The sequence below is a fragment of the Macaca thibetana genome, chromosome 10, assembly GCF_024542745.1.
Source record: "Macaca thibetana thibetana isolate TM-01 chromosome 10, ASM2454274v1, whole genome shotgun sequence".
In the NCBI taxonomy this organism is placed as follows: domain Eukaryota; kingdom Metazoa; phylum Chordata; class Mammalia; order Primates; family Cercopithecidae; genus Macaca; species Macaca thibetana.
The window spans coordinates 74,271,569-74,283,999 of NC_065587.1; the positions used below are offsets into that span (position 1 = coordinate 74,271,569).

Consider the following 12,431-nt stretch of genomic DNA (forward strand, 5'->3'; position numbering starts at 1 on the left):
TCGCAAGTAGCTGGGATTACAGGCGCAGGCTACCATGCCCGGTTAATTTTTTGTATTTTTAGTACAGACGGGGTTTCACCATGTTGGCCAGGCTGGTCTTGAACTCCCAACCTCAGGTGATCTGCCCATCTCGGCCTCCCAAAGTGCTGGGATTACAGGTGTGAGCCACTGTGCCTGTCCCATCAAATCTTTCTAAAGGCATTTTTTCCAAAGTGAGTATCTGAATAAGCACATTATTCAGGTAGTGAAAACCAATGCTTAGTGGGAACTTTTTTTTTGTCTCAATTACTCAAAATTTATTATCTCAAAAAAGGATGCTGGCTGGACACAGTGGCTGATACCCATAATCCCAGTACTTAGGAAGGCTGAGGCGGGAGGATCGCTTGAGCCCAGGAGTTTGAAACCAGCCTGGGCAACATAGTGAGACCCTGTCTCCACAAAAGAAAAAAAAATTTAAAAATTAGCCAGACACGGCGGCACATGTCTCTATTCCCACTACTACGGAGGCTGAGGTGGGAGGACTGCCTGAGCCCAGGAGGTTGAGGCTGCAGTGAGCCATGTTCGCAGCACTGTATTCCATGCCTGGGTGACAGAACGAGACCTTGTCTCAAAAAAAAAGAAAAGATGCTTATGGTTCTATTGTCTTTATCCCAATCTTCACCATGGACCTGAATACAAATGCCAAGAGATATTTCCCCTTTCTAACTATTAATAAAAACTGGAGGAGACTCCCTGATCCATATTTCTCTACCTCCGCAGTCTAAAGTTATTTAAAGGTTACTTACATGACTAGCAGCATTTCTTAAAGAAGCAATAGTATTTTCTTGAACTTTAGCCAGCCTGAAAAGAAGAAATATAGTTATCATAAACTATAGGGAAGATAAAGAAACAAATGTAATAAAGAGGCAAAGTGTATTTTCAACAATGGGAAACGGTACTTATTCTGTATTTTGAGGCCAATTTTGACATCCCCCAAATATGACTATGGCTGTCACTAGGAATTTATTCCTTAAATGCAAGCTCTAACAATGATAGATATTTACAAGCTGTATACCAACATAGCCAACACAACATACACTTGCCCTGTACTATGGACTTTTTTCTTGGAGCCATGCAAAGTGATCAGTAAAAATAATCCTTTTCAATGGCAGAAGAAATAGAGACATAGAAACCTGCTCCTTGCAATACAGCCTCCAAAGGACTTACTACTGGCAGACTGTGGGGGAATGAGAAACAACCGACACACACGCAGGATAGAAGTGTGGAAAATCTATTAATAATAAGAACAGAAAGGGATAAGATGGGGCCTGAGAGGTTAGGTGCGGTGGCTCACGCCTGTAACCCCAGCACTTTGGGAGGCTGAGGCGGGCAGATCACTTGAGCTCAGGAGTTCGAGACTGGCCTGGGCAACAAGGTGAGACCTGGTATCTATAGAAAAATACCAAAAATATAGCTGGGCATGGTACCACGTGCCTGTGGTTCCAGCCACTGGGGAGACTGAGGTGGAAGAATGGCTTGAGCTCCGGAAATTGAGGCTGCAGTGAGACAAGAATGTGCCACTGCACTCCGGCCTGAGCGACAGAGACCCTGTCTCAAAAACAAACCAACCAAAAAGGTGGGGGCGGGTGAGGGTCCTTCTTCCTTAAATGGTTTTTTATAGACTTTAAAATTAAAAAATCCTAATCGTCTCCACAGCATCACTTTAAAACAAAATGGAGAGGGATTAAAATTTACAGTAGAAAATCTGAGGCATGAGCTATAGCACTGGTAATTAAACAAACTTACAAAAGTAGAAGGGGAAGACAACTATTCCAGGCTACAATCTGTTGAGAAGAGAGAGCATCTTTTGGTTGAGGTTCAAGTTAACTAATATTCCTTGAGTTTAATCACATAGACTTGGGATAATGCTGTCCAAACCCTTCCATTTTATAGATGCGGAAACTCAGACTGAGAGAGGGCAACACGTCAAAAGTAAGGACCACAATACAGACACACACCCTGATGCTACCAAAGCTTTCTGCATCAAGCTTTCCTTCCTGTCTTTCAATTTTTAATGTCTTCCTCCTTATCAATTCAGTAGATATATTATAAAATTGACCAGAATCTTAAGGTTGGTCTCTAACTTCAACTACCAAATTACATTAAATTCCCTTGGTAAAAAATAAAAATATCATTTCACCTTTGCTGAGAAAACCAGTAGAACTCTATCAAACATGAGCTACACCAAATGCTAATCCTACTCAAATATTCAACTTACTGGGCAGTTGTTGTAGAGTTTCCTGCACCTCGATGGCCAACATCCAATGGTATTCTTGGCTTCCAATACTTGGAAAATGAAGATTTCATGTCACAAGTGTATCCTGGTAATGGCTTGATAATTATATAGTCAACTTTCATAGGAAAAAAGAGGGAGGAACAAAAACAAAAATGATTAAAAGGGCCATTATGAGCTGAATTATATTTAAATACCACTCAAGTCAGCTTTATCAGTTTCTATCAAACAACAACAAAAAAAATCAAGATTCAAAACTTTTAGAAAATGTAACAGACATGCTCCTTAAATTGATACCAAAGCAAATTATTAATTTCATCTTTATCATTATCAAATACTTAATTTGAAACTAATTAAAATTCCAACTTAACCCCTTGGGTTATTTGGCAGTGTCTTCAAACTTACCTCTCACTTTGCCTATTGTTTTCCTGGAATTTCTGCTCATGATGGGAAGAGTAAGAATTCCAGCACTCTTTCCACTCTCAGCAATGGTGGATGATAAGAGACAAGCTGTACCCACATGTCCAGGAAGGGCATCACCCTGAACTACGTGCTCACTGAGATCTTCCTGAAAAAATGAGATTTAAAATAATCTTAATTTTTAAACTTCTGTATTATATACATACATAATTTACACATACATATATATATATCACCTATATATGAAATATGTATATGTATTTTTTTTTTCATAAAAACTTCAATATTTTCGGCCAGGTGCAGTGGCTCACGTCGGTAATCCCAGCACTTTGGGATGCCAATGCAGGCGGATCACGAGGTCAGGAGTTCGAGACTAGCCTGGCTAACATAGTGAAACCTCATTTCTATTAAAAATACAAAAAATTAGCCTGGCATAGTGGCACATGCCAGCAGTACCAGCTACTCAGGAGGCTGATGCAGGAGAAATGCTTGAAACCTGGAGGTGGAGGCTGCAGTGAGCTGAGATCGTGCCACTGCACTCCAGCCTGGACAACAGAGCAAGACTCCATCTCAAAAAAAAAAAAAAATTCAATATTTTCAATTTAAAGATCAAAAACCTCACTTAAAGTCAACTGAGAATCTCTGGGCAGAACTGATAAGAAAGAGATACAATCAAATTTATATTCAAGTGACTTGATGTCTTCTCTATAATTAAATACATTTTCTTGTACAGTTTAAACATGTATGTATTTTCGAGACGGAGTCTCATTCAGTTTAAATTTAAAGCACTGCTCGAAAATTTCTAATCACTTTTATGTTGTTTTAGGACTAAGATATATTTGTAGTGAATTTTTAACATATTCTCTAAAAACGTGTCTACACGGCCAGGCATGGTGGCTCACGCCTGTAATCCCAGCACTTTGGGAGGCCGAGGTGGGCGGATCACAAGGTCAGGAGATCGAGACCATCTTGGCTAACATGGTGAAACCCCATCTCTACTAAAAATACAAAAAAATTAGCCGGGCATGGTGGCGGGCGCCTGTAGTCCCAGCTACTCGGGAGGTTGATGCAGGAGAATGGCGTGAACCCAGGAGGAGGAGCTTATAGTGAGCTGAGATCACGCCACTACACTCCAGCCTTGGCCACAGAGTAAGACTCCGTCTCAAAAAAAAAAAAAATATGTGTCTACACAAGAGTCATATAGGGATAGCAACTCTCTAGGAAACCAAATACTATACTCACTTTGAGATTACACTGGATATTTTATCAGCCTAGTCTATGAATAAAACACTATTACAAAAAATGCTAACCAAATTAAAGGGAAGGTAGGACATTCAAGAGTTTATTAAAAGGCAGGTTTATTAAAAGGAAGCAACAAGAAAACGTTCAAGCCAGGAGCGGAGACTCACACCTGTAATCCCAGCACTCCGAGGGGCCAAGGCAGGAGGATCGCTTGAGCCCAGGAGTTCAAGACCAGCCTGGGCAACAAAGACCCCGTCTCAACAACAACAAAAAAAGTTGTTGTTGTTTTTTTTATTTCTGAGACGAAGTCTTGCTCTGTCGCTCAGGCTGGAGCGCAGTGGCATGATCTTGGCTCACTGCAACCTCCGCCTCCTGGGTTTAAGCAATTCTCCTGCCTTAGCCTCTTGAGTAGCTGGGATTACAGGCAAGTGCCACCACACCTGGCTAATTTTTGTATTCTTACTCTTGACCTCATGATCCGCCTGCCTTGGCCTCCCAAAGTGCTGGGATTACAGGTGCGAGCCACCGCACCCAGCCAAAAAAGTTTTTTTTTAATTAGCTGGGTGTGGTGGTACACACCTGTAGTCCCAATTACTTGGGAGGCTGAGGTAGGAGGATCACTGGTGCCCAGGAGGTTGAGGCTGCAGTGAGCCATGATCACGTCACTGTACTCCAGCCTGGGCAACACAGCAAGACCCTCTCTCCAGGAAAAAAAAAAAAAAAGAGAAAAAAGAAAAAGAAAGAAGTCATCAAAACTTCATATTTTTATAATAGAGTCCCACAGATCTTACTGCTTAAGATTAGATTTTTTAAAATCCATCCTGAATTCTGTCCTTAAGAAATGGGCTGGGGGCTACTGGTGGTCAAGACGTATTCCCTACCCTCCAAGATTTAAACTCTAATCTAGTATAAATGGGTGTGGAGGTGGAGCTAGAGGCTAAGAAAACCACTACATATCACTACTAAGCCAGGCCGACAGCAGTTAGGACCTTAGGGGATGTACCAAGTATTATGTGTTGGGGAAATATGAACAGCCAGTGATCTGCAAGCACTAGTGTAAGTAGCACATGTAGCTCCAGAAAGTTAGCAGCACAGATTGTCAATAACCTGGCACAAACTTTATAATTTCATTACATATTTACAATATCAAGTTGCAAGTCAGTCCCATCAACAAATCCTAATAAAGTACCTCAATAAACGACAGGCTTCATCATAATGAGAACTCGATCACACTTCTTACACTGGTATGCTCGCCAAGAGGTAAAAACCCTGCCCTGGTCTCTATTTACTGCTCATGGTTCCTTTGGATACAATTCATTCACATTTAGATTTAGCAGACAGGCATCAAAGATGTCTGGTCTTCACGTGAAACAGCAATACTGCTGTTCTCTTAATTATATTTTTAATAGTACTTGAAGATGACAACTCTAAGTTTTTTAAGCTTAACTGTACAGAGGAGCATACCTCTAAAAAGTTAGCTTTACACAAATTAGATTAAAATAAAAATCGAAACATACATTAAAATAAGCTCGTCCCCTAAGTCTTTTAAGCTTAACTGTACAGAAGCGTACCTCTAAAAAATTAGCTTTACACAAATTAGATTAAAATAAAAATCAAAACATATGTTAATATAAGCGTGTCCCTGCATTCTTTCTCAATCCCCTCACTGCAGTAACTACTCACTTCAAAAAAGTCAAAGATTAGTTCCAGGTTATCTGGTTCCATTGTCTGTATGCTGTACTCTGTCCAACGATCAGGCTGTAAGCCATAACCACACTCCGGCTGTGAATGCCTGCACTTGAACTCATTGTCGCTTATTAAGGATATCTCCAAGCTATTGGACATTTTGTGGAGTACAGTGGGAGATACCCTATCATCGTCATCTTCCTCCAGGCCTTCTAGTGTCAGCTTCACTCTATGTAATAAAAAAATAATAATAATGAGATGCAAGAAGTGGCAGAAACGAAAAACTCATACAAATGTTGCCTAAATTCTACATTTTAAAGTGCCCCCAAATATGCTAAATCTTCGAATAACAAAAATAACGCATTATGCAGAGACTACACATACTACAGGTTAAGGAATTAGGTGTGTTTTATAAAATATCGATGTTATCCACATATATTTTTGCAAAGTATTAAAATGGGATAAATGACCATTGTGCCTACTAAGGTTGTTGATTCTTTCATTAAAAAATAAATAAATCCAGGGCTGGGCCAATGGCTTACACCTGTAATCCCAGAACTTTGGGAGGCTGAGGCGGGAGGACTGCTTGAGCTCAGAAGTCTGAGACCAGCCTAGGCAACATGGTGAAACCCCACCTGCAAAAAATATAAAAATTATCCAGGCATGTGTCACATGACTGTAGTCCCAGCTACTCGGGAGGCTGAGGTGGGAGGATCAGTTGAGCTTGGGAGGTGGAGGTTGCAGTAAGCCAAGATTGCACCACTGTACTCCAACCTGGGTGATACAGCCAGATCTTCTCTCAAAAGAATATATATATATAAAAAATTAAACATACATAATATTCAAAAATTTTCTGTTGTGTGGAAAATTTTTCATTTTCAAGACACAGTACAATTTAGAACACTGAAGAATATTTCCAAAAAATATTTTCTCTTTATGGCATTATGTAGCAGACAATCATTTCCATTATATCAATTTTTTCTTTTTTTCTTTTTTTTTTTTTTTTTTTTTTTTTTTTTTTTTTGAGACGGAGTCTGGCTCTGTCGCCCAGGCTGGAGTGCAGTGGCCGGATCTCAGCTCACTGCAAGCTCCACCTCCCGGGTTTACGCCATTCTCCTGCCTCAGCCTCCCGAGTAGCTGGGACCACAGGCGCCCGCCACTTCGCCCGGCTATTTTTTTGTATTTTTTAGTAGAGATGGGGTTTCACCGTGTTAGCCAGGATGGTCTCGATCTCCTGACCTCGTGATCCGCCCGTCTCGGCCTCCCAAAGTGCTGGGATTACAGGCTTGAGCCACCGCGCCCGGCCCCAATTTTTTCTTTTTTTCTGAGAGAGAGTCTCGCTCTGCCTGGAATGCAGGGCTGCGATCTCGGCTCACTGCAACTTCTGCCTCCTGGGTTCAAACGATTCTCCTGCCTCAGCCTCCCAAGCAGCTGGGATTACAGGCACCCGACACCATGCCCGGTTAATTTTTGTATTTTTAGTAGAGACGCGGTTTCACCATGTTGGCCAGTCTGGTCTCGAACTCCTGACCTCAGGTGATCTGCCCACCTCGGCCTCCCAAACTGCTGGGATTACAGGCGTAAGCCATCACGCCCGGCACATTGTATCAATTTTAAAACAAACTGCTGCTACACTATGAAAATTTAAATAGAAACTATAAAAATACATAAGCTTAGAAAACCACTTATCTATATAAACAAATTTTTTCTGGTTCTAAATGTAGAGATTAAGACTAACTGCAACAGTAGCAACCTGAGCGGGGATAAGTAGTTCACTGTTACAAAGCCCTGTAGTTACTAGAATATGTAACATTATCCCAAACTGTGTAAACTTAAAGACTAAAACCAATTGAGTCTGAAATCTACAGCACTAGTTTAAAAAAATGGCCTAATAAACATATACATGGTCATACCTAAATCTAGATTTTTTTAGTTTTTTCTTGGTTATTGACACAGGAGGTTTTTCAGAATAATGCAAACGTAATCTTATTTCAGTCTGACACGTCAGCCATCCAGAATCCAGAGTTTCAACACCATCTGACAGAATAAATATGAAGAACAGTAATTATTATATATATTTTTAAACAACACAATAAGTACCTATATGCATTGATAATTCTAGTTCACACTCACTGTTGTTTTTTTTTTTTTTTTTTACCTCCAAAGGAAATACATTTTTTAATGAGATCTAATCCATGATTTGTTTCCTAGACCCCTGCCTAAACCGTTGTTCATATGCAACCCAAAGGTTCCAAAGGTAAAAATCTGACGGAAAAGATCCTTTCAGTAAATAAGTATTTTTAGAATAACAGTAAAAAAAGAATTAAATTCTTTCCTTTCTAAATATGAAAACAGGCCAGGCGTGGTGGCTCACGCCTGTAATCCCAGCACTTTGGGAGGTCAAGGCAGGCAGATTACGAAGTCAGGAGATCGAGACCATCCCGGCTAACACGGTGAAACCCTGTCTCTACTAAAAACACAAAAAAATTAGCCAGGCGTGGTGGCGGGCGCCTGTAGTACCAGCTGCTTGGGAGGCTGAGGCAGGAGAATGGCATGAACCCAGGAGGCGGAGCTTGCAGTGAGCCAAGATCATGCCACTGCACTCCAGCCTGGGCAACAGAGCGAGACTCCGTCTCACAAAAAAAAAAAAAAAAAAAAAAGAAAAGAAAAGAAAAGAAAAGAATCCCAAAATAATGAATCATTGTGAACAGACAGATTTAGAATACATATTTCAAAGGCCTTCAGAAAAGATCCTGGTTCTATCAATATCATCTTTGAAAAAAATCTAAAAGGAATAAATTCATTTTTTTTTGAAACAGAGTCCTGCTCTGTTGCTTAGGCTAGAGTACAGTGGTGTGATCTCAACTCACTGAGGACTCCATCTCCCAGGTTCAAGTGATTCTCACGCCTCAGGCTCCAAAGTAGCTGGGATTATAGGCATACACCATGCCCAGCTAACTTTTGTATTTTTAGTAGAGACAGGGTGTCACCATGCTGGCCAAGCTGGTCTCAAACTCCTGAACATCTGACGTCAAGTGATCCGCCTTCCTCAGGCCTACCAAAGTGCTGGTATTACAGGCATGAGCCACCTCACCCTGCCCACATTCACACTGTAATAATACACTGAGGTTACCTAACACTGGTACTCTTCTCCCCAAAGCAAATACACAGGTAGTCTTAAATTCTTTATTCAAATATAACTTTTATATAAAATAGGGAGGGAAATTAAATGAATATTAATAATTAGCTATGCTGTCACAGCACAAATAAATTAAAATATTCATATTGAATCCATGACTGAAATAATACAAATCTATTTCAGAAAGAGCACATGGTCCAAGATAGCATCTAACCTAGCAACTGTTCTACTAGGGATCACTGTTACACTTCCAAAGCGTCATTTTAGATATTTAGCTGCAACTAGTTATGCCACTAGTCCTGGGGGTCTGAGATATCAGAAGGTAAGAACAGAACTGTGAGTCAATTCCATATTCTCAAATTTATATATTCTGCCATAAATAAACTGCATGATCATGATCGTGACAACACTGTTAGCATTAACTTGAAGCTACTCACCTACTTAATATAGGTAACAAAATTTTCATAAATACCAGAGAAACTGTCAGCTGTTTTGGACCTAAGCTTTTTCATAAACAGGGTTAAAATAAATAAATACCAAGAAACTTCTCTCCTTAGAAATTCTCTCCTAACTTAAGAATGCTTAATAACTGTGGGACTTTAACCTTGTCTTTTCCAGAAAAGACAAAGTGAGACCATGCATCACAGCTCAAGCAAAAACTACTACTCCATAAAGCACTCCAAAACATGTAGTGTAAATACTACTTATGAAAGTAATAAAGACTCTAAAACACTTAACACTAAAGCTATTCAAGTATTGTACACTATTTTCTGATGTAATATAAACAATCTCAAACAAAATCAAGGAAAAGATGTCAAATTTCTATTTAAATACTGCCAGAGCATGTTCATTTCTACCATACATAAACACATATACCTAATAAAAACCACAACCAAAACATTCAAGCCTGTTCTTTCCTGTGCTCAGCAGGAAAGCAAACTGGTTATCAGCAATTTATCTCTGATTCAGAGTCAGTACAAACACAATTCCGCCCACCCTCTTTCCACCTTTTGACTCCTACAGTACAGCATCCAAAATGAGGATGCAGGCCGGGCATGGTGGCTTACGCCTGTAATCCCAACACTTTGGGAGGCCAAGGCAGGCAGATCACTTGAGGTCAGGAGTTTGAGACCAGCCTAACCAACACAGCAAAGCCCCATCTCTACTAAAAATACAAAAATTAGCCAGGTGTGATGGCACTCACCTGTAGTCCCAGCTACTCAGCAGGCTGAGGCAGGAGAATTGCTTGAACCCAGCTGGTGGAGGCTGCAGTGAGTGGAGATTGCGCCACTGCATTCCAGCCTGGGTGACAGAGCAAGACTCCATCTCAAAAAAAAAAAAAAAAAAAAAAAAAAAAAAAGAGAATGCAGTTTAATATAACAGCCCTGATACACTGTAAGAATTCCAGCTGGGTGCGGTGGCTCATGCCTGTAATCCCAGCACTTTGGGAGGCTGAGGCAGGAGGATCACCTCAGGTTGGCAGTTCAAGACCAGCCTGACCAACACGGAGAAACCCCGTCTCTACTAAAAATACAAAATTAGCTGGGCATGGTGGCACATGCCTATAATCTCAACTACTCAGGAGGCTGAGGCAGGAGAATCGCTTGAACCTGGGAGGCGGAGAGTGCGGTCAGCCAAGATTGTGCCATTGCACTCCAGCCTGGGCAACAAGGGCGAAAACTCCATCTCAAAAAAAAAAAAGAAAAAAAAGAAGAAGAAGAAGAATTCCAGTCACCCAGCTGGGCATGGTGGCTCACACCTGTAATCCTAGCACTTTGGGAGGCTGAGGCGGGTGGATCACTTGAGGTCAGGAGTTTCAGACCAGTGTGGCCAACATGGCAAAACCTTGTCTCTATTAAAAAAAAATACAAAACTTAGCTGGGCATGGTGGCAGGAGCCTATAATCCCAGCTACTCAGGAGCCCGAGGCAAGAGAATCTCTTGAACCTCAGGGTCGGAGGCTGCAGTGAGCCAAGATTGCGCCACTGCACTCCAGCCTGGGTGGGCGGGGGTAAGAATTCCAGTCACTGAAGATAATTAGAATTCTTAGGATATGGTATTTGCTAAAACAGAAAATACACAAATAACACTTTCAACATATTCAGAAGTTAAAGCATTTTCTACTCTACCTCAAATTAACTTAAACATTCAGCCAGAATTACTAGAACACTCTGGTTAGTCTGAATTTTACAGTATATGCCGATATACAAACACACAAAATTCACAAACTTAGTCTTAAGTGTAACATTTCACACTTTAGATATTTAGAAACATTAATGTAATTTCAAATATAAAAGAGGTAAAAGGCTACATTAGCAGTTCAGTATACTACACACTTTAAATTATATAACATTATACACCTGAAATTGCTAGTCAAATGAAAACCAAAAGGATAACATTTTAAAGCGCAAGAATTATATTAGAAACTACTTACTATTTAACAGAAGGGATTTGTTTTTTGGATCTAGTCTCTATTTTCAAAATCATGCTACAGTCATGCATTGCTTAACAATGAAGGTAAGTTCTGAGAAATGCGTCATTAGACGATTTCATTGTTGTGGGAACATCAGGGAATGTACTTACACAAACCTAGATGGTGTGGCCTGTTGCTCCTAGATTCCAACACCGTACGGCATACTGAATGCTATAGGCAACTACATAACACAATGGTAAGCATTTGTGTATCTAAACACATCTACACATAGAAAACATAATGCGCTGTACTATAACGTGCGCTACGTTATGACAGCCATGTCACTGGGCGACAGGCATTTTTCAGCTCCATTACACTCGTATGAGACTGCTGCTGTATGTGTGGGTCTGTCTTTGACCAAAACATCGTTATGCAGCACATGACTGTATGTTCTATTTTCCTGTGCTATATACTTCCAATGAAACGTAAAGTAACATCTCAAGCATTTCAGTAAACATTTAAATAAGTCAGTCTCACTTACTGTGGATTCCAAATTGTCCATCGTCAATAATAATTTCGCTTTCTAGAATTTAAGGAAAATAGAACATTTAGTTAAAACTCTTGATGCATACTCAATGAACAAGAGAAATTACCCACCTTAAAGATCATTTATAATATTAAATCTACAGCTTAAAAGCAGCCCAAGGTGAATAAGCATATTTATTGTAGCCCTCAATAAAGAATTCCCTTTAAAGGAGGCTAGCAAACGGTAATAGTTCTTATACACTTTGTTGATTATCCATTATGTTAAAAGGAAGAAAAAGAAAACTCTTCAGAAAGGTGCTCTAGAGGCACTGGGATTAACTTCTACACTAACCAATGTACAAGACTCACAGGTTGCTGGACCATGATAACTCCTTGATTTTCAAACCAAAGGTCTTGGCACAATTAAAATGCTTATTCTTATGTAGTGCATATTCTGAACTTGTCTCAAATGTAATTCTCCTCATATCCCAACTATTCGCTACTGCCAGTTAAAAGCTTTACTTTACAAACAGTGTGAACTTACCTGTATGTACAGAGCTGTGAGGAACTACCAAAAGAATAAATGCTAGCACATCCCCTTCTCCTAACAGAAATTTCAACTCAATGAGAAAAGCTGTAAAGCCCCACCCCTCTGAGTAAAATACAATTTATCTTCCTTGCCTACTTCCCTTCCCAGTTTACTTTAAACATTAGTCTGAAATACTTGCAAAATGG

General features: G+C 40.1%; 2 protein-coding genes across 2 annotated transcripts in view; one reads left to right on the top strand and one right to left on the bottom strand.

Annotated features, from left to right (window-relative positions):
- The window catches only part of CHGB (chromogranin B), an 817,086-nt gene that overhangs the window by 468,849 nt on the left and 335,806 nt on the right, over window positions 1-12,431 (top strand). The window lies entirely within an intron of this gene.
- GPCPD1 (glycerophosphocholine phosphodiesterase 1) overlaps window positions 1-12,431 on the bottom strand; it is a 65,815-nt gene that overhangs the window by 29,635 nt on the left and 23,749 nt on the right. The window contains exons 6-11 of the mRNA XM_050745211.1: window positions 11,713-11,754; window positions 7,534-7,657; window positions 5,618-5,849; window positions 2,678-2,840; window positions 2,258-2,390; window positions 786-840 (exon numbers count right to left, since the gene is read on the bottom strand). Of these exons, the coding sequence (XP_050601168.1) occupies window positions 786-840; window positions 2,258-2,390; window positions 2,678-2,840; window positions 5,618-5,849; window positions 7,534-7,657; window positions 11,713-11,754 (749 nt within the window). The remainder of the gene's footprint in view (window positions 1-785; window positions 841-2,257; window positions 2,391-2,677; window positions 2,841-5,617; window positions 5,850-7,533; window positions 7,658-11,712; window positions 11,755-12,431) is intronic.